General features: G+C 44.1%; 1 protein-coding gene across 4 annotated transcripts in view; it reads right to left on the reverse strand.

Annotated features, from left to right (window-relative positions):
- Nucleotides 1–23,018, reverse strand: part of LOC115190923 (F-actin-uncapping protein LRRC16A) — a 132,377-nt gene that overhangs the window by 12,772 nt on the left and 96,587 nt on the right. For 3 of the 4 annotated variants that reach the window (XM_029748955.1, XM_029748956.1, XM_029748958.1), the window contains 7 exons: nucleotides 22,552–22,683; nucleotides 17,788–17,963; nucleotides 16,883–16,970; nucleotides 15,769–15,909; nucleotides 5,719–5,736; nucleotides 2,678–2,744; nucleotides 96–307 (listed from right to left, as the gene is read on the reverse strand). In XM_029748955.1, the coding sequence (XP_029604815.1) occupies nucleotides 96–307; nucleotides 2,678–2,744; nucleotides 5,719–5,736; nucleotides 15,769–15,909; nucleotides 16,883–16,970; nucleotides 17,788–17,963; nucleotides 22,552–22,683 (834 nt within the window). The remainder of the gene's footprint in view (nucleotides 1–95; nucleotides 308–2,677; nucleotides 2,745–5,718; nucleotides 5,737–15,768; nucleotides 15,910–16,882; nucleotides 16,971–17,787; nucleotides 17,964–22,551; nucleotides 22,684–23,018) is intronic. The other variant, XM_029748957.1, reaches the window with a different exon arrangement.

Here is a 23,018-nt window from a genome sequence, read left to right on the forward strand (position 1 = left end):
GGGGTTCTTGTTAGAACTAAATAGTTGGCATCTACCTTATGGACTGTGCTGTTCTGCTCATTATCCCACCAGTAACTCACAGTGGTGATACTCACCGGTATCTTACTGGACTGCATCTTCTTGTTCCTGCGAGGCCGTAGTTTGGTGAAGTGCTGCAGCTTCTTGGCCTCGTCTGAGGGCAGTTCTCCCATGGCCCCTGACGGTCTCTTCTCTAACCTAGAGAGGGTAGGAGCAGGGGAAGGTGCAGGAGGGTCCTCTGTGTGGATAGGAACATCTTCCAGGGCCTTGTCAAGGTCAAACTCCATCTCTACAAGATCAGAGGTCGCAGGTTATAGACAGGTCAGAGGATTACATACTGTACATGGTGAGATATTTATGAATGAGTAAGCATTTTGCAGTTTAGGTGTATCATATTTAGTTAATTCATACGTTTATTATCTTACCAGTAACACTATGTCATGAAACACACTTCACAAAACACATTTCTACATTTATAAATGTCTTCTTCTATCTAAAACATAGTTATATAAAACAAGAGAAGCAAACTCTCTGTCAGAACCTAAAACTAGAGGTATGTTATCTAAACCAACTCTCTGTCAGAACCTAAAACTAGAGATATGTTATCTAAACCAACTCTCTGTCAGAACCTACAACTAGAGGTATGTTATCTAAACCAGCTCTCTGTCAGAACCTAAAACTAGAGGTATGTTATCTAAACCAGCTCTCTATCAGAACCTAAAACTAGAGATATGTTATCTAAACCAGCTCTCTGTCAGAACCTAAAACTAGAGGTATGTTATCTAAACCAGCTCTCTGTCAGAACCTAAAACTAGAGGTATGTTATCTAACCAGCTCTCTGTCAGAACCTAAAACTAGAGATATGTTATCTAAACCAGCTCTCTGTCAGAACCTAAAACTAGAGGTATGTTATCTAAACCAGCTCTCTGTCAGAACCTAAAACTAGAGGTATGTTATCTAAACCAGCTCTCTGTCAGAACCTAAAACTAGAGGTATGTTATCTAAACCAGCTCTCTGTCAGAACCTAAAACTAGAGATATGTTATCTAAACCAGCTCTCTGTCAGAACCTAAAACTAGAGGTATGTTATCTAAACCAGCTCTCTGTCAGAACCTAAAACTAGAGGTATGTTATCTAAACCAGCTCTCTGTCAGAACCTAAAACTAGAGGTATGTTATCTAAACCAGCTCTCTGTCAGAACCTAAAACTAGAGGTATGTTATCTAAACCAGCTCTCTGTCAGAACCTAAAACTAGAGGTATGTTATCTAAACCAGCTCTCTGTCAGAACCTAAAACTAGAGGTATGTTATCTAAACCAGCTCTCTGTCAGAACCTAAAACTAGAGGTATGTTATCTAAACCAGCTCTCTGTCAGAACCTAAAACTAGAGGTATGTTATCTAGAGCCAGCTCTCTGTCAGAACCTAAAACTAGAGGTATGTTATCTAAGCCAGCTCTCTGTCAGAACCTAAAACTAGAGGTATGTTATCTAAACCAGCTCTCTGTCAGAACCTAAAACTAGAGGTATGTTATCTAAACCAGCTCTCTGTCAGAACCTAAAACTAGAGATATGTTATCTAAACCAGCTCTCTGTCAGAACCTAAAACTAGAGGTATGTTATCTAAACCAGCTCTCTGTCAGAACCTAAAACTAGAGGTATGTTATCTAAACCAGCTCTCTGTCAGAACCTAAAACTAGAGGTATGTTATCTAAACCAGCTCTCTGTCAGAACCTAAAACTAGAGGTATGTTATCTAAACCAGCTCTCTGTCAGAACCTAAAACTAGAGGTATGTTATCTAAACCAGCTCTCTGTCAGAACCTAAAACTAGAGGTATGTTATCTAAACCAGCTCTCTGCCAGAACCTAAAACTAGAGGTATTTTATCTAAACCAGCTCTCTGTCAGAACCTAAAACTAGAGGTATGTTATCTAAACCAGCTCTCTGTCAGAACCTAAAACTAGAGGTATGTTATCTAAACTAGCTCTCTGTCAGAACCTAAAACTAGAGGTATGTTATCTAAACCAGCTCCGTCAGAACCTAAAACTAGAGGTATGTTATCTAAACCAGCTCTCTGTCAGAACCTAAAACTAGAGGCATGTTATCTAGAGCCAGCTCTCTGTCAGAACCTAAAACTAGAGGTATGTTATCTAAACCAGCTCTCTGTCAGAACCTAAAACTAGAGGTATGTTATCTAAACTAGCTCTCTGTCAGAACCTAAAACTAGAGGTATGTTATCTAAACCAGCTCTGTCAGAACCTAAAACTAGAGGTATGTTATCTAAACCAGCTCTCTGTCAGAACCTAAAACTAGAGGCATGTTATCTAGAGCCAGCTCTCTGTCAGAACCTAAAACTAGAGGTATGTTATCTAAACCAGCTCTCTGTCAGAACCTAAAACTAGAGGTATGTTATCTAAACCAGCTCTCTGTCAGAACCTAAAACTAGAGATATGTTATCTAAACCAGCTCTCTGTCAGAACCTAAAACTAGAGGTATGTTATCTAAACCAGCTCTCTGTCAGAACCTAAAACTAGAGATATGTTATCTAGTTCAGTATTTATCAGCTTCTAGTACAGGCAGTAGTAACACAACAACAATGTGTCATGGTCCACACATCACAACGTTGATCTGATACTAGCTGTCTGCTTGGTCGAGGAGACTCACCAAAGGCACGAGAAACTGGACGGAGCATTCTACTGTGGATGCTTTTCCTCTTGGACTTGGGAGTCATCTGGAAAGAACACAGATATTTACTCATAAGAGATGCCATAACTACTATCACCAAAACCTTCTGATACTCAGCCAGCCCTCTTACAGTAGACTGGGATGTCCATCTCCATCCACAGACACAAAACACACTTCACTGAGTGTAATGTGTCAACGCTGCATTTCAATTCAACACATCATTTCAATACTAGTTTGCGTAAAAGATGAAGTGATCTTTATCTTGTTCGGTTTTTCACTCTCGCTACCAAAACAAGTGTTACCAAAACAAAACCAAACCAAAAATGAGGACAGAACACTAACTGACAGGAGATGTGTACTGCTGCATCAATATTGACAGGACAGAACACTAACTAACAGGAGATGTGCAAGCATAACTCTAACGGCAGCCTTCATAACTCTAACGGCAACCTTCATAACTCTAACGGCAGCCTTCATAACTCTAACGGCAACCTTCATAACTCTAACGGCAACCTTCATAACTCTAACGGCAGCCTTCATAACTCTAACGGCAACCTTCATAACTCTAACGGCAGCCTTCATAACTCTAACGACAACCTTTATAACTCTAACGGCAGCCTTCATAACTCTAACGGCAACCTTCATAACTCTAACGGCAACCTTTAAAAGTCCTGACCATTACCCTAAATGACATTTCACATCCTCACTCTTTACACACTGAATTAGATTTTTTTTAAAATCATAAAACACGAGGGTGAAACAATAATAAAGCTTTGTGCTAGAGATGTGATACACTTGGCCAGCTCTTTTTAACTGGAGAGAAAGAGAGAGAAAGAGAGAGAGAGAAAGAGAGAGAGAGCCAGAGAGAGAGAGCCAGAGAGAGCTAGAGAGAGAGAGAGAGAGAGAGAGCCAGAGAGAGCTAGAGAGAGAGAGAGCCAGAGAGAGCTAGAGAGAGAGAGAGCCAGAGAGAGAGAGAGAGAGAGCCAGAGAGAGCTAGAGAGAGAGAGAGCCAGAGAGAGAGAGAGAGAGAGAGAGCTCTTGGCCAGTACCATCCAGATCTCCTTGGTTATTTCATCTTTCAGGATCTGAGCCCTTGGTCACAAAACTACTTTACATTTACATTTTAGTCATTTAGCAGACGCTCTTATCCAGAGCGACTTACAGTAGTGAATGCATACATTTCATGCATTTTTTTTTTTTTGTACTGGCCCCCCGTGGGAATCGAACCCACAACCCTGGCGTTGCACACACCATGCTGGCGTTGCAAACACCATGCTCTACCAACTGAGCCACAGGGAACTTAATCAGTATCTGTGATACAATAACTGTCTGTTCCCCGTCACCCCAGCATAACCATAATCCTCTTTTCTATCAGATATATATCATAAATACAGTATCAACACAATCATCTATGGATGCTTCTCATGAATATACAAGAGAGGGAGATGTCACACACAGTGAGTGAAGTGAAGACAACAGTATTTCAGGTGACATTGTGACACTGTGTGTGACATCATGACCAGGTGAACATGGAACACAACATGTGGTGTTGCAGCAGTGCAGTGTGGAATGATGCAATGAGGGAGGGGTATTGCATCAGGAGTTTGACAAGCAAATACTTGAAACATCACAAGATATGATATCTCACCGCGTCAGGCCCCCCTGTCCTCTCTCACCGCGCCAGGCCCCACTGTCCTCTCTCCCCGCGCCAGGCCCCACTGTCCTCTCTCACTGTGTCAGGCCCCACTGTCCTCTCTCCCCGCGCCAGGCCCCACTGTCCTCTCTCACTGTGTCAGGCCCCCCTGTCCTCTCTCACCGCGCCAGGCCCCACTGTCCTCTCTCACCGCGCCAGGCCCCACTGTCCTCTCTCCCCGCGCCAGGCCCCACTGTCCTCTCTCCCCGCGTCAGGCCCCACTGTCCTCTCTCCCCGCGTCAGGCCCCACTGTCCTCTCTCACTGTGTCAGGCCCCCCTGTCCTCTCTCACCGCGCCAGGCCCCACTGTCCTCTCTCCTGTCCTCTCTCACCGCGCCAGGCCCCACTGTCCTCTCTCACCGCGCCAGGCCCCACTGTCCTATCTCACCGCGCCAGGCCCCCCTGTCCTCTCTCCCCGCGCCAGGCCCCACTGTCCTCTCTCACCGCGCCAGGCCCCACTGTCCTCTCTCCCCGCGCCAGGCCCCCCTGTCCTCTCTCCCCGCGCCAGGCCCCACTGTCCTATCTCACCGCGCCAGGCCCCACTGTCCTCTCTCCCTGTGTCAGGCCCCACTGTCCTCTCTCCCCGCGCCAGGCCCCACTGTCCTCTCTCACCGCGTCAGGCCCCACTGTCCTCTCTCCCCGCGTCAGGCCCCACTGTCCTCTCTCCCCGCGCCAGGCCCCACTGTCCTCTCTCACCGCGCCAGGCCCAACTGTCCTCTCTCCCCGCGCCAGGCCCCACTGTCCTCTCTCACTGTGTCAGGCCCCACTGTCCTCTCTCCCCGCGCCAGGCCCCACTGTCCTCTCTCACTGTGTCAGGCCCCACACGCTCACCATCTGACAGATAAAAACTCTTGTGTCTTGTTCAAAAGATGCTTTTCATCAAATCCTGTTTCAGTGCCAACAGAGATTTTCATCTCTTGAAGAGATTAAAACAACCTCAATCTCTAACCGGACCAGGTCTGAACCAACAGATCCAACTCAGTAGTCAGTTCACGTTGGGCCAGGCTGGGCAGAGAGGGAGGCAAGGGAGGGAGAGAGGCAGGGGAGGAAGGGAGGAGTGGAGGGGAGGGCTAGTGTCTGTCGGGCCAGTTTCCCCTCAGGGCTGCCACATTCTGATGGCTCAGATAAAATGAGAGAGAGAGAGAGAGAGAGAGAGAGAGAGAGAGAGAGAGAGAGAGAGAGAGAGAGAGCGAGAGAGAGAGAGAGAGAGAGGATGAACAAGGATGGTCTTTGTGTTACTGTACCAGCTAGTGGACAGACAGACTTACAGAACAGGGTGGGTGAGAGAAAGACTGAAAAATAGTGAGAGAGAGTCGAGAGTTACTTACACTGGTGCAGCATAGAGTCTCCATGATGCAAAGGTTGAAAGAGAAGGAAGGAAGGAAGGAAGGAAGGAAGGAAGGAAGGAAGGAAGGAAGGAAGGAAGGAAGGAAGGAAGGAAGGAGAGAGAAAGAGAGCAGAAAAGAAGAGAAGATAAAGGCTCAATGAATTAAGAAGAAAAATGAAAATGAAAAGGCACTGGAGAGAGAGAGAGAACTCTATAGGTAGATCATTAGAGAGAGAGAGAGAGAGAGAACTCTATAGGTAGATCATTAGAGAGAGAGAGAGAACTCTATAGGTAGATCATTAGAGAGAGAGAGAGAGAACTCTATAGGTAGATCATTAGAGAGAGAGCGAACTCTATAGGTAGATCATTAGAGAGAGAGAGAACTCTATAGGTAGATCATTAGAGAGAGAGAGAGAACTCTATAAGTAGATCATTAGAGAGAGAGAACTCTATAAGTAGATCATTAGAGAGAGAGAGAGAACTCTATAGGTAGATCATTAGAGAGAGAGAGAGAACTCTATAGGTAGATCATTAGAGAGAGAGAGAGAGAGAACTCTATAGGTAGATCATTAGAGAGAGAGAGAGAGAACTCTATAAGTAGATCATTAGAGAGAGAGAGAGAACTCTATAGGTAGATCATTAGAGAGAGAGAGAGAGAACTCTATAGGTAGATCATTAGAGAGAGAGAACTCTATAGGTAGATCATTAGAGAGAGAGAGAGAGAGAGAACTCTATAGGTAGATCATTAGAGAGAGAGAGAACTCTATAGGTAGATCATTAGAGAGAGAGAGAGAGAGAACTCTATAGGTAGATCATTAGAGAGAGAACTCTATAGGTAGATCATTAGAGAGAGAGAACTCTATAGGTAGATCATTAGAGAGAGAGAGAGAGAGAACTCTATAGGTAGATCATTAGAGAGAGAGAGAGAGAACTATATAGGTAGATCATTAGAGAGAGAGAGAGAGAGAACTCTATAGGTAGATCATTAGAGAGAGAGAGAGAGAGAACTCTATAGGTAGATCATTAGAGAGAGAGAGAGAGAGAACTCTATAGGTAGATCATTAGAGAGAGAGAGAGAGAACTCTATAGGTAGATCATTAGAGAGAGAGAACTATAGGTAGATCATTAGAGAGAGAGAGAGAGAGAACTCTATAGGTAGATCATTAGAGAGAGAGAGAGAGAGAACTCTATAGGTAGATCATTAGAGAGAGAGAACTCTATAGGTAGATCATTAGAGAGAGAGAGAGAGAACTCTATAGGTAGATCATTAGAGAGAGAGAGAGAGAGAACTCTATAGGTAGATCATTAGAGAGAGAGAGAGAGAGAGAACTCAAGGCTGGAAGGTTAAAGCTTCTTCAGGTAAACAATGAGATGGAATCCATTTGAAATGCTTTGGGACATTAACCCAGAGCCGTGTAAATGGCTGTGGTTTAACCTATTAGGACAACAACCAGATCATATCTACCACTACAGGGAGAAAAACACCTCCCATGTGAGTGGCAGGGTAGCAGGGTTGTATTCATTAGTGTTTACCAAAGCAAAACGTTTCAAAACATTGTGCAACAAAAAAATGTAAAAACAAGTGTTTCTTACTGGACAAATTCAGATAAGAACCTTCCGTTTCAAGATGTTGTCTTTGGTTTCGTGCCTAGTGAATAAGACCCAGGCCTCTCTGTGAGTGTATCACTGATGTACGCCGCTACAAAGACGGGCAGTAATGCTGCTCTTAATGAGATTAATTTAGACAGGAAACACAGGCGGCCTTGATGAAAGGACTTAATTAATACACTACTTAGGGAGGGAGGGACGATGGGAGGAGAGAGGATAGGAGGGATGGAGGAATGGAGGAGAGATGATGGGAGGGAGGGAGAGAGGGAGGATGGGAGGAGAGAGGATAGGAGGGATGGAGGAATGGAGGAGAGATGATGGGAGGGAGGGAAGGAGAGAGGATGGGAGGGAGGGAGAGAGGGAAGATGGGAGGAGAGAGGATAGGAGGCATGGGGGAATGGAGGAGAGATGATGGGAGGGAGTGAAGGAGAGAGGATGGGAGGGAAGGAGAGAGGATGGGAGGGAAGGAAGAAGGGAGAGAGGAAGGGAGAGAGGATGGGAGGGAGGGAGGATGGGAAGTTAATTAACCATATGGAGGCTATAGGTACAAGAGAGGTATAGGTCTTCTCCTGTCCAAACCTTGAATGGATGAATCCAACCCCATCTCTTTAATGGCTGTGTAATCCAGCCCATCTCTTTAATGGCTGTGTAATCCAGCCCCATCTCTTTAATGGCTGTGTAATCCAGCCCCATCTCTTTAACGGCTGTGTAATCCAGCCCCATCTCTTTAACGGCTGTGTAATCCAGCCCCATCTCTTTAATGGCTGTGTAATCCAGCCCCATCTCTTTAATGGCTGTGTAATCCAGCCCCATCTCTTTAATGGCTGTGTAATCCAGCCCCATCTCTTTAATGGCTGTGTAGTCCAGCCCCATCTCTTTAACGGCTGTGTAATCCAGCCCCATCTCTTTAATGGCTGTGTAATCCAGCCCCATCTCTTTAATGGCTGTGTAATCCAGCCCCATCTCTTTAATGGCTGTGTAATCCAGCCCCATCTCTTTAATGGTTGTGTAATCCAGCCCCATCTCTTTAATGGCTGTGTAATCCAGCCCCATCTCTTTAATGGCTGTGTAATCCAGCCCCATCTCTTTAATGGCTGTGTAATCCAGCCCCATCTCTTTAATGGCTGTGTAATCCAGCCCCATCTCTTTAATGGCTGTGTTATCCAGCCCCATCTCTTTAATGGCTGTGTAATCCAGCCCCATCTCTTTAATGGCTGTGTAATCCAGCCCCATCTCTTTAACGGCTGTGTAATCCAGCCCCATCTCTTTAACGTCTTCGGGCTAGGGGGCAGTATTTGGAAGTTTGGGTGAATGAGGTGCCCAAAGTAAACTGCCTGTTACTCAGGCCCAGAAGCTAGGATATGCATATAATTGATAGTATTGGATAGAAAACACTAAAGTTTACAAAACTGTTAAAATAATGTCTGTGAGTATAACAGAACTGATATGGCAGGCGAAAACCCGAGGACAATCCATCCAGAATTTTTTTTCTTCAGCTCACCCTTGATTACTATGGCTGTCAATGGGAATATAGAAGGAATACCTCCCAGACTGCAGTTCCTAGGGCTTCCAGTAGATGTCAACAGTCTTTAGAAAGAGTTTCAGGGTTGTTTTTTGAAAAATGAGCTAGAATTTGTAGTTTTAGTAAGTGGCTCCAGTTTTGGCTGTAGTGTTTGTTGCGCGTTCCAGTGAGTGCGCGTACTTTGTTACTTATCTCCGGTAATGGTCTCCGGTATTCTCCGTCTTAAATTTGATAATTTATTTACATATTAGGGTACCTGAGGATTGATTAGAAACGTTGTTTGTTATGTTTGGAAAAAGTTTATTGGTAATTTACGGGATTCATTTGTATGCATTTTGAACGAGGGAAACCGGTGGATAACTGAGTCTAGCGCGCCAATGAAACAGACATTTTGGGGATATAAAAGACTTTATCGAACAAAAGGACCATTTGTTATGTAGCTGGGACCCTTGTGATTGCAACCAGATGAAGATCTTCAAAGGTAAGTGATTTATTTTATCGCTATTTCTGACTTTCATGACGCCTCTTCTTGGATGGAAAATGTATGTAATGCTTTTGTGTCCTCAGATAATCGCATGGTGTGCTTTCGCTGTAAAGCCTTTTTGAAATCTGACAACGCGGCGGGATTAACAAGAAGTTAAGCTTTTAAATGATGTATAACACTTGTATTTTCATGAATGTTTAATATTACGATTTCTGTAATTTGAATTTTGCGCTCTGCAATTTCACCGGATGTTGTCGAGGTGAGACGCTAGCGTCCCAATGATCCGTAAGAAGTTAACGGCTGTGTAATCCAGCCCCATCTCTTTAATGGCTGCGTAATCCAGCCCCATCTCTTTAATGGCTGCGTAATCCAGCCCCATCTCTTTAATGGCTGCTTAATCCAGCCCCATCTCTTTAATGGCTGCTTAATCCAGCCCCATCTCTTTAATGGCTGCGTAATCCAGCCCCATCTCTTTAATGGCTGTGTAATCCAGCCCCATCTCTTTAATGGTTGCGTAATCCAGCCCCATCTCTTTAATGGCTGCGTAATCCAGCCCCATCTCTTTAATGGCTGCGTAATCCAGCCCCATCTCTTTAATGGCTGTGTAATCCAGCCCCATCTCTTTAATGGCTGCGTAATCCAGCCCCATCTCTTTAATGGCTGTGTAATCCAGCCCCATCTCTTTAATGGCTGCGTAATCCAGCCCCATCTCTTTAATGGTTGTGTAATCCAGCCCCATCTCTTTAATGGCTGTGTAATGCAGCCCCATCTCTTTAATGGCTGCGTAATCCAGCCCCATCTCTTTAATGGCTGCGTAATCCAGCCCCATCTCTTTAATGGCTGTGTAATGCAGCCCCATCTCTTTAATGGCTGCGTAATCCAGCCCCATCTCTTTAATGGCCGTGTAATCCAGCCCCATCTCTTTAATGGCTGTGTAATCCAGCCCCATCTCTTTAATGGCTGTGTAATCCAGCCCCATCTCTTTAATGGCTGTGTAATCCAGCCCCATCTCTTTAATGGCTGTGTAAACAACAGCAGACACACCAAGCAGTAGCCAATAAGACAATAGGATGAATCCCTTAGAACCATTCTACCAAAATGAATCAACCTCTCTATCCTACCATAATGAATTAACCTCCCTATTTTACCATCTTACCATAATGAATCAACCTCCCTATCTTACCATCCTACCATAATGAATCAACCTCCCTATCCTACCATAATGAATTAACCTCCCTATTTTACCATCTTACCATAATGAATCAACCTCCCTATTTTACCATCCTACCATAATGAATCAACCTCTTTATCCTACCATAATTAATCAAGCTCCCTATCCTACCATAATGAATTAATCTTCCTATTTTACCATCTTACCATAATGAATCAACCTCCCTATCTTACCATCCTACCATAATGAATCAACCTCCCTATTTTACCATCCTACCATAATGAATCAACCTCCTTATCCTACCTATCCTACCATCCTGGTTTAGGAAGTCCACCAAAAACTCAGAAATCTTCATCCCTAACTACAACGTTTTCAGACAAGATAGAACGACCAAAGGGGGCGGTGTTGCAATCTACTGCAGAGATAGCCTGCAGAGTTCTGTCCTACTATCCAGGTCTGTACCCAAACAATTTGAACTTCTACTTTTAAAAATCCATCTCTCTAAAAACAAGTCTCTCACCGTTGCCGCCTGCTATAGACCACCCTCGGCCCCCAGCTGTGCTCTGGACACCATATGTGAACTGATTGCCCCCCATCTATCTTCAGAGCTCGTGCTACTAGGTGACCTAAACTGGGACATGCTTAACACCCCAGCAATCCTACAATCCAAGCTTGATGCCCTCAATCTCACACAAATTATTAATGAACCCACCAGGTACAACCCCAAAGCCGCAAACACTGGCACCCTCATAGATATCATCCTAACCAATTTGCCCTCTAAATACACCTCTGCTGTTTTCAACCAAGATCTCAGCGATCACTGCCTCATTGCCTGCATCCGTAATGGGTCTACGGTCAAACGACCTCCACTCATCACTGTCAAACGCTCCCTGAAACATTTCAGTGAGCAGGCCTTTCTAATTGACCTGGCCCTGGTATCCTGGAAGGATATTGACCTCATCCCGTCAGTAGAGGATGCCTGGTTATTTAAAAAAAATGCCTTCCTCACCATCTTAAATAAGCATGCCCCATTCAATAAATTTAGAACCAGGAACAGATATAGCCCTTGGTTCTCCCCAGACCTGACTGCCCTTAACCAACACAAAAACAACCTATGGCGTTCTGCATTAGCATCAAACAGCCCCCGTGATATGCAACTTTTCAGGGAAGTTAGAAACCAATATACACAGGCAGTTAGAAAAGCCAAGGCTAGCTTTTTCAAGCAGAAATTTGCTTCCTGCAACACAAACTCTAAAAAGTTCTGGGACATTGTAAAGTCCATGGAGAATAAGAACACCTCCTCCCAACTGCCCACTGCACTGAGGATAGGAAACTCTGTCACCACCGATAAACCCACTATAATTGAGAATTTCAATAAGCATTTTTCTACGGCTGGCCATGCTTTCCACCTGGCTACCCCTACTGCAGTCAACAGCACTGCACCCCCCACAGCTACTCGCCCAAGCCTCCCCCATTTCTCCTTCTCCCAAATCCATTCAGCTGATGCTCTGAAAGAGCTGCAAAATCTGGACCCCTACAAATCAGTCGGGCTAGACAATCTGGACCCTTTCTTTCTAAAATTATCTGCCGAAATTATTGCAACCCCTATTACTAGCCTATTCAACCTCTCTATCGTGTCGTCTGAGATTCCCATAGATTGGAAAGCAGCTGCTGTCATCCCCTTCTTCAAAGGAGGGGACACTCTTGACCCAAATTGCTATAGACCTATATCCATCCTACCCGGCCTTTCTAAGGTCTTCGAAAGCCAAGTCAACAAACAGATTACCGACCATTTCGAATCCCACCGCACCTTCTCCGCTATGCAATCTGGTTTCAGAGCTGGTCATGGGTGCACCTCAGCCACGCTCAAGGTCCTAAACGATATCGTAACCGCCATTGATAAGAAACAATACTGTGCTGCCGTTTTCGTTGACCTGGCCAAAGCTTTCGACTCTGTCAATCACCACATCCTCATCGGCAGACTCAATAGCCTTGGTTTCTCAAATGATTGGATCGCCTGGTTCACCAACTACTTCTCTGATAGAGTTCAGTGTGTCAAATCGGAGGGCCTGTTGTCCGGACCTCTGGTAGTCTCTATGGGGATGCCACAGGGTTCAATTCTCGGGCCGACTCTTCTCTGTATACATCAATGATGTCGCTCTTGCTGCTGGTGAGTCTCTGATCCACCTCTACACAGACGACACCATTCTGTATACTTCTGGCCCTTCTTTGGACACTGTGTTAACAACCCTCCAGACGAGCTTCAATGCCATACAACTCTCCTTCCGTGGCCTCCAACTGCTCCTAAATACAAGTAAAACTAAATGCATGCTCTTCAACCGATCGCTGCCTGCACCTGCCCGCCTGTCCTGCATCACTACTCTGGACGGTTCTGACTTAGAATATGTGGGCAACTACAAATACCTAGGTGTCTGGTTAGACTGTAATCTCTCCTTCCAGACTCACATCAAACATCTCCAATCCTAAAATAAATCAAGAATTGGCTTCCTATTTCGCAACAAAGCATCCTTCACTCATGCTGCCAAACATACCCTCGTAAAACTGACCATCCTACCGATCCTCGACTTTGGCGATGTCATTTACAAAATAGCCTCCAATACCCTACTCAACAAACTGGATGCAGTCTATCACAGTGCCATCCGTTTTGTCACCAAAGCCACATATACTACCCACCACTGCGACCTGTACGCTCTCGTTGGCTGGCCCTCGCTTCATAATCGTCGCCAAACCCACTGGCTCCAGGTCATCGACAAGACCCTGCTAGGTAAAGTCCCCCCTTATCTCAGCTCACTGGTCACCATAGCAGCACCCACCTGTAGCTCGCGCTCCAGCAGGTTTATCTCTCTGGTCACCCCCAAAGCCAATTCCTCCTTTGGCCGTCTCTCTTTCCTGTTCTCTGCTGCCAATGACTGGAACGAACTACAAAAATCTCTGAAACTGGAAACACTTATCTCCCTCACTAGCTTTAAGCACCAGCTGTCAGAGCAGCTCACAGATCACTGCACCTGTACATAGCCCATCTATAATTTAGCCCAAACAACTACCTCTTCCCCTACTGTATTTATTTATTTTGCTCCTTTGCACCCCATTATCTCTATTTCTACTTTGCACTTTCTTCCACTGCAAATCTACCATTCCAGTGTTTTACTTGCTATATTGTATTTACTTTGCCACCATGGACTTTTTTGCCTTTACCTCCCTTATCTCACCTCATTTGCTCACATTGTATATAGACTTATTTTTCTACTGTATTATTGACTGTATGTTTGTTTTACTCCATGTGTAACTCTGTGTTGTTGTATGTGTCGAACTGCTATGCTTTATCTTGGCCAGGTCGCAATTGTAAATGAGAACTTGTTCTCAACTTGCCTACCTGGTTAAATAAAGGTGAAATAAATAAATAAAATAAATAAATAAAATAAATAATGAATTAACCTCCCTATCTTACCATCCTTCCATAATGAATCAACCTCTCTATCCTACCATCTTACCATAATGAATCAACCTCCCTATCCTACCATAATGAATCAACCTCCCTATCCTACCATAATGAATCAATCTCCCAATCTTACCATCCTACCATAATGAATCAAACTCCCTATCCTACCATCCTACCATAATGAATCAACCTCCCTATCCTACCATCTTACCATAATGAATCAACCTCCCTATCCTACCATAATGAATCAATCTCCCAATCTTACCATCCTACCATAATGAATCAAACTCCCTATCCTACCATCCTACCATAATGAATCAACCTCCCTATCCTACCATAATGAATCAATCTCCCAATCTTACCATCCTACCATAATGAATCAAACTCCCTATCCTACCATCCTACCATAATGAATCAACCTCCATGTCTTACCATCTTACCATAATGAATCAAACTCCCTATTCTACCATCTTACCATAATGAATCAACCTCCCTATCCTACCATCCTACCATAATGAATCAACCTCCCTATCCTACCATAATGAATCAACCTCCCTATCCTACCATCCTACCATAATGAATCAACCTCCCTATCCTACCATCTTACCATAATGAATCAACCTCCCTATCCTACCATCTTACCATAATGAATCAACCTCCCTATCTTACCATCTTACCATAATGAATCAACCTCCCTATCTTACCATCTTACCATAATGAATCAACCTCCCTATCCTACCATCTTACCATAATGAATCAACCTCCCTATCCTACCATAATGAATCAATCTCCCAATCTTACCATCCTACCATAATGAATCAAACTCCCTATCCTGCCATCCTACCATAATGAATCAACCTCCCTATCCTACCATCTTACCATAACGAATCAACCTCCCTATCCTACCATAATGAATCAATCTCCCAATCTTACCATCCTACCATAATGAATCAAACTCCCTATCCTACCATCCTACCATAATGAATCAACCTCCATGTCTTACCATCTTACCATAATGAATCAAACTCCCTATTCTACCATCTTACCATAATGAATCAACCTCCCTATCCTACCATCCTACCATAATGAATCAACCTCCCTATCCTACCATAATGAATCAACCTCCCTATCCTACCATCCTACCATAATGAATCAACCTCCCTATCCTACCATCTTACCATAATGAATCAACCTCCCTATCCTACCATCTTACCATAATGAATCAACCTCCCTATCTTACCATAATGAATCAACCTCCCTATCTTACCATCTTACCATAATGAATCAATCTCCCTATCCTACCATCTTACCATAATGAATCAACCTCCCTATCTTACCATCTTACCATAATGAATCAACCTCCCTATCCTACCATCCTACCATAATGAATCAACCTCCCTATCTTACCATCTTACCATAATGAATCAACCTCCCTATCCTACCATCCTACCATAATGAATCAACCTCCCTATCCTACCATCCTACCATAATGAATCAACCTCCCTATCTTACCATCCTACCATAATGAATCAACCTCCCTATCCTACCATCCTACCATGGCCAGTAGGCACAGCATGAGGACCTGCTAATTCATTACAGTTAGATAGAACCAGTTAACCTTAATGGTAGACTAAGGATTTTGGCCTTTCAGGACGATAACCAGACATGAGCCAAGGTTAGCTCATCTCCCTGTAACACTCAGTCTGAGATTAGACATGTCTGGAACCCCAAATGAGTGAAGAACACATGACAGGAAACAGAATCCCGGCCGTCACACAAAACATATGGTCGTGTAGTGTAGTGTACCATGCATGTCTCCAGGTCCTCCAGCCTTTCTGCCTCATTCAGCTCCGTGGTGGCCCGTTTAGGAGCCCTCTCCTCGGGTACGTCCAGGTCCACAGACTCCTGCTGGACCAGAGGACGCTCCTTCCTCACCAGGTGGTCAGCCTAGGGGGGAGCAAGACATAATGAATATCACACTACTATTACTGTTACTATAGTCACTATTACTGTTACTATAGTCACTATTACTGTTACTATAGTCACTATTACTGTTACTATAGTCACTATTACTGTTACTATGGTCACTGTTACTATGTTCACTGGTACTGTCACTATGTCCACTATTACTGTTACTTTGGTCACTATTACTGTTACTATGGTCACTATTACTGTTACTATAGTCACTATTACTGTTACTATGGTCACTGTTACTATGTTCACTGGTACTGTCACTATGTTCACTATTACTGTTACTATGGTCACTATTACTGTCACTATGTCCACTATTACTGTTACTTTGGTCACTATTACTGTTACTATGGTCACTATTACTGTTACTATAGTCACTATTACTGTTACTATGGTCACTATTACTGTCACTATGTCCACTATTACTGTTACTTTGGTCACTATTACTATGGTCACTATTACTGTTACTATGGTCACTGTTACTATGTTCACTATTACTGTTACTATAGTCACTATTACTGTTACTATGTTAGAATTTCACTGAATATTCAAGCTAATGTGTTGTCATGGTTATCATGAGTAGTGATGTGTTGTCATGGTTATCATGAGTGGTGATGTGTTGTCATGGTTACCATGAGTAGTGATGTGTTGTCATGGTTACCATGAGTAGTTATGTGTTGTCATGGTTACCATGAGTAGCAATGTGTTGTCATGGTTACCAATAGTAGTGATGTGTTGTCATGAGTCGTGATGTGTTGTCATGGTTACCATGAGTAGTGATGTGTTATCATGAGTAGTGATGTGTTGTCTTGGTTATCATGAGTAGTGATGTGTTGTCATGTTATCATGAGTCGCGATGTGTTGTCATGGTTACCATGAGTAGTGATGTGTTGTCATGGTTACCATGAGTAGTGATTGCACTGTATCTCCAGGCCTGATTAAGACTCACCAGTGTGTGCTGAGAGCCAGACAGGGCTTCTAGGATCTCATCTACGATACGGTCTGAGAGGAAGGAAGCCAGGCTCAGCTTTACCTCACTAGGAGAGACACAGAGGGGTGAAGAGGAGAGAAACAGAGGGATGAAGAGGAGAGACACAGAGGGGTGAAGAGGAGAGAAACAGAGGGGTGAAGAGGAGAGAAACAGAGGGATGAAGAGGAGAGAAACAGAGGGATGAAGTAAGAAAAAGGAGAGATGCTTCATTCATTCCCACTTCACAGGATCAACACTGAGGCAAGGCTGTGTGGGCCATCAGACCAGCAGGCTGTGAACAACCCTGTGGCGTTCTAAATGACAGTGTGAATCTACACTAGAAGGATAGAGACCTGCACACTGTCCAACTACAGGACCAATAAGTGGGGCTCTAACAATCAGGGCCACTGCTATGAGCAGAACACAGACAGTGACAGAGGATACAGACAGACACGTCATCTCTGTAGATAACACAATACCAGGATACTGCTTCTCAATGTACTCAGGCTTGTCAGCCAGAGGCCCTAGTTCATTCAGCCAAGACAACAAGGACATCGAGGTTAGTGATTTCAGGACAACAGCAAAAATAATGGTGAATTTTAGCAACGTTAGAAAGTTGGGACACCGTTAGTGTGGAGTAAAGTGTCTTGCCATATACAGAAAAATACTTTTTCCCTCATTAAAATGCAAATCAATTTATAACATTTTTGACATGCGTTTTTCTGGATTTTTTTGTTGTTATTCTGTCTCTCACTGTTCAAATAAACCTACCATTAAAATTATAGACTGATCATTTCTTTGTCAGTGGGCAAACGTACAAAATCAGCAGGGGATCAAATACTTTTTTCCCTCACTGTATACACATCAATCAACTCTAGTCTCACCTGATCTTGTTGATGATGTCGACTCCAGACTGTTCCAGCAGGGTGTTCTTGACGAAGCTACGGGGGACCACCATCTTAGCTGTGCTGGCTTTGATCAGGTCCTGACGAAGGTTAGTCTTCCTCATCACATGGGGACAGAGACCCTCCGCAGCATCCACCATGGACTCCAACAGACTCTGATGGAGGAAATACATCACAATCAGGCTCCCTAATCTCTACATCCACCACAGACTGACAGGGATCAAATAGATTACCAGAAGCATCATCACCACCACTAGTGAAATAACACAACAAGGTGCTGGTTATGACAGATCACCACTAGTGAAATAACACAACAAGGTGCTGGTTATGACAGATCACCACTAGTGAAATAACACAACAAGGTGCTGGTTATGACAGATCACCACTAGTGAAATAACACAACAAGGTGCTGGTTATGACAGATCACCACTAGTGAAATAACACAACAAGGTGCTGGTTATGACAGATCACCACTAGTGAAATAACACAACAAGGTGCTGGTTATGACAGATCACCACTAGTGAAATAACACAACAAGGTGCTGGTTATGACAGATCACCACTAGTGAAATAACACAACAAGGTGCTGGTTATGACAGATCACCACTAGTGAAATAACACAACAAGGTGCTGGTTATGACAGATCACCACTAGTGAAATAACACAACAAGGTGCTGGTTATGACAGATCACCACTAGTGAAATAACACAACAAGGTGCTGGTTATGACAGATCACCACTAGTGAAATAACACAACAAGGTGCTGGTTATGACAGATCACCACTAGTGAAATAACACAACAAGGTGCTGGTTATGACAGATCACCACTAGTGAAATAACAAAACAAGGTGCTGGTTATGACAGATCACCACTAGTGAAATAACACAACAAGGTGCTGGTTATGTCAGATCACCACTAGTGAAATAACACAACAAGGTGCTGGTTATGACAGATCACCACTAGTGAAATAACACAACAAGGTGCTGGTTATGACAGATCACCACTAGTGAAATAACACAACAAGGTGCTGGTTATGACAGATCACCACTAGTGAAATAACAAAACAAGGTGCTGGTTATGACAGATCACCACTAGTGAAATAACACAACAAGGTGCTGGTTATGACAGATCACCACTAGTGAAATAACACAACAAGGTGCTGGTTATGACAGATCACCACTAGTGAAATAACACAACAAGGTGCTGGTTATGACAGATCACCACTAGTGAAATAACAAAACAAGGTGCTGGTTATGACAGATCACCACTAGTGAAATAACACAACAAGGTGCTGGTTATGACAGATCACCACTAGTGAAATAACACAACAAGGTGCTGGTTATGACAGATCACCACTAGTGAAATAACACAACAAGGTGCTGGTTATGACAGATCACCACTAGTGAAATAACACAACAAGGTGCTGGTTATGACAGATCACCACTAGTGAAATAACACAACAAGGTGCTGGTTATGACAGATCACCACTAGTGAAATAACACAACAAGGTGCTGGTTATGACAGATCACCACTAGTGAAATAACACAACAAGGTGCTGGTTATGACAGATCACCACTAGTGAAATAACACAACAAGGTGCTGGTTATGACAGATCACCACTAGTGAAATAACACAACAAGGTGCTGGTTATGACAGATCACCACTAGTGAAATAACACAACAAGGTGCTGGTTATGACAGATCACCACTAGTGAAATAACACAACAAGGTGCTGGTTATGACAGATCACCACTAGTGAAATAACACAACAAGGTGCTGGTTATGACAGATCACCACTAGTGAAATAACACAACAAGGTGCTGGTTATGACAGATCACCACTAGTGAAATAACACAACAAGGTGCTGGTTATGACAGGAACAACTGAGTATTCAAAACACATTGTCTTTTGTAGTGTGTTGTTTTGATATATTTTTTAATCTCTGAAATGATGTCATACAGCTCAACCACTAGAATGAATACAACATCTTTAGATCACCCTTAAGGTCAGGATATGGTAGCTAGTGGCTATGGTTGCTAGTAGATATGGTTGCTAGTGGATATGGTAGCTAGTGGATATGGTAGTTAGTGGATATGGTTGCTAGTGGATATGGATAAAGTAATCCTTCTAACCCCCCCCACTATTGTAAAGTGGTTGTTCCACTGGATATCATAAGGTGAATGCACCAATTTGTAAGTCGCTCTGGATAAGAGCGTCTGCTAAATGACTTAAATGTAAAAAAAAATGTAAATGGTTGCTAGTGGATATGGTTGCTAGTGGATATGGTAGCTAGTGGATATGGTAGCTAGTGGATATGGTTGCTAGTGGATATGGTAGCTAGTGGATATGGTTGCTAGTGGATATGGTTGCTAGTGGATATGGTTGCTAGTGGATATGGTAGCTAGTGGATATGGTAGCTAGTGGATATGGTAGCTAGTGGATATGGTTGCTAGTGGATATGGTTGCTAGTGGATATGGTTGCTGGTAGATATGGTTGCTAGTTGTATGGTTGCTAGTGGATATGGTTGCTAGTTGATATGGTAGCTAGTGGATATGGTTGCTAGTAGATATGGTTGCTAGTGGATATGGTTGCTAGTGGATATGGTTGCTAGTGGATATGGTTGATAGTGGATATGGTAGCTAGTGGATATGGTTGCTAGTGGATGTGGTAGCTAGTGGATGTGGTTGCTAGTAGATGTGGTAGCTAGTAGCTGTGGTAGCAAGTGGATGTGGTTGCTAGTAGATGTGGTAGCTAGTAGATGTGGTTGCTAGTGGATGTGGTTGCTAGTGGATATGGTTGCTAGTGGATATGGTTGCTAGTGGATATAGTTGCTAGTAGATATGGTTGCTAGTAGATGTGGTAGCTAGTAGATGTGGTAGCTAGTGGATATGGTTGCTAGTAGATATGGTTGCTAGTTCATATGGTTGATAGTGGATATGGTTGCTAGTATATATGGTAGCTAGTGGATGTGGTTGCTAGTGGATATGGTAGCTAGTGGATATGGTTGCTAGTGGATATGGTAGCTAGTAGATATGGTTGCTAGTGGATATGGTTGCTAGTGGATATGGTAGCTAGTGGATATGGTAGCTAGTGGTTATGGTTGATAGTGGATATGGTTGCTAGTGGATGTGGTAGCTAGTGGATGTGGTAGCTAGTGGATGTGGTTGCTAGAGAATATGGTTGCTATTGGATATGGTTGCTAGTGGATATGGTAGCTAGTAGATGTGGTTGCTAGTGGATATGGGAGCTAGTGGATATGGTAGCTAGTGGATATGGTTGCTAGTAAATATGGTTGCTAGTATATATGGTTGCTAGTGGATATGGTTGCTAGGGGATATGGTTGCTAGTGGATATGGTTGCTAGTATATATGGTTGCTAGTATATATGGTTGCTAGTGGATATGGTTGCTAGTCATTATGGTTGCTAGTGGATATGGTTGCTAGTGGATATGGTTGCTAGTATATATGGTTGCTAGTGGATATGGTTGCTAGTAGATATGGTTGCTAGCGGATATGGTTGCTAGTATATATGGTTGCTTGTGCTTAAAGCTTTATGGTTTTAAAAGGAGGAAAGTCTACAACTCCCAGTGTAATAAACACAGTGAGAGGACTTCAGTCTGATAAAGTTCCATTACAGCTTCTCTGTCTGGAGGAGAAATCTAACATCTAGCACCAACACAGATCCATTGATCTGACCTACTGATAACTGGAAACTAGTTTGTTGTGTTCCATATGACACCCTATTCCCTATGTGGTGCACTACTTTTGACTAGGGCCCGTATGGCATCCTATTCCCTGTATAGTGTCCTGCAGGGCCCATATGGCCCTGGTCAAAAGTAGTGCACTATATATAGTGAATAGGGTACCAATTGGGACATAACAGTTATCTCCTCTGCCTCGTGGTAGGAAGTAAACCACTGAATTAACACTATAATTAAAATATGGCCCAATCTCCTCTCGGATGGATACCTAGATTAACAACATGTCTGTGTGTGTGTGTGTGTGTGTGTGTATCAGGCTCCCTCACAGAAGTCCTTCTCTCTGCTCTGATTACAGGCTGAGGGAAACAGCTCCTCTGCTGACAACAACCACCACAGCATTAAGGCCTGTGAGTTTGAACATATTTATTACAGTCCAGCTTCGGGGGGGGGGGGGGGGGGGGGGGGGGGTCTGGAGGGCAGAGAGAGACGAGACCAGGATGTCTGCCTACCTGCCAAGAACATACTGCTGCCCATACCAATAACATCCGCTCTTAACAAACTGTCTTTTAGGATGTCAGAACCCTGCTCTTTTGAAATATACACATTTCTGGAGATGGAACCTGTTCAGAGCAGTATAGTGGCAGCATATTCTAGTCTCATTTATACCGTTTTTTATTTTACCCCCTTGTTCGCCCCAATGTCGATCTGGACTCATCGCTGCAACTCCCCAACGGGCTCGGGAGGCGAAGGTCAATTCATGCGTCCTCCAATGACCCACCAAACCACGCTTCTTAACACCCGCCCTCTTAACCCGGAAGCTAGCCGCATGTGCCGCACTATGGGACTCCTGATCACGGCCGGTTGTGATACAGCCCAGGATGGAACCCGGGTCTGTAGTGACGCCTCTAGCTCTGCGAGGCAGTGAGTTAGACCGCTGCGCCACTCGGGAGACCCCTAATCAACATTTTTAAAACAACCATCATCAGTTCTCTTCAAACATTTACTTCCTTGACTTTTTGTGCCTGTTTAAAACCATGGCTCCTACCTGTAGCTGTTCATCCATGACCCTGGCCACCTCTCCAGCCATGGACTCCAGTTTCTCCTGGATGGGTCCTACTGACTGACCGTTGACCTCTTCTCTGGACGCTGCTCCCAGGTGGTACAGGTTAGGAAGCAGCTGGGGGGAGGAGAGTAGAGAGCAGGAGGAGAGGACAGGACAGGAAGTGGAGAGGAGGAGAGGACAGGAGGAGGAGGAGGAGAGGACAGGAGGAGGAGAGGACAGGAGGAGGAGAGGACAGGAGGAGGAGGAGGGGAGGATGAGGAGGAGAGGACAGGAAGAGGAGAGGACAGGAGGAGGAGGAGAGGACAGGAGGTGGAGAGGAGGAGGAGGACGAGGAGAGGACAGGAAGAGGAGAGGACAGGAGGAGGAGGAGGGGAGGATGAGGAGGAGAGGACAGGAGAGGAGAGGACAGGAGGAGGAGGAGAGGACAGGAGGAGGAGGAGAGGACAGGA

Source organism: Salmo trutta, unplaced genomic scaffold (assembly GCF_901001165.1).
Source record: "Salmo trutta unplaced genomic scaffold, fSalTru1.1, whole genome shotgun sequence".
Classification (NCBI taxonomy): domain Eukaryota; kingdom Metazoa; phylum Chordata; class Actinopteri; order Salmoniformes; family Salmonidae; genus Salmo; species Salmo trutta.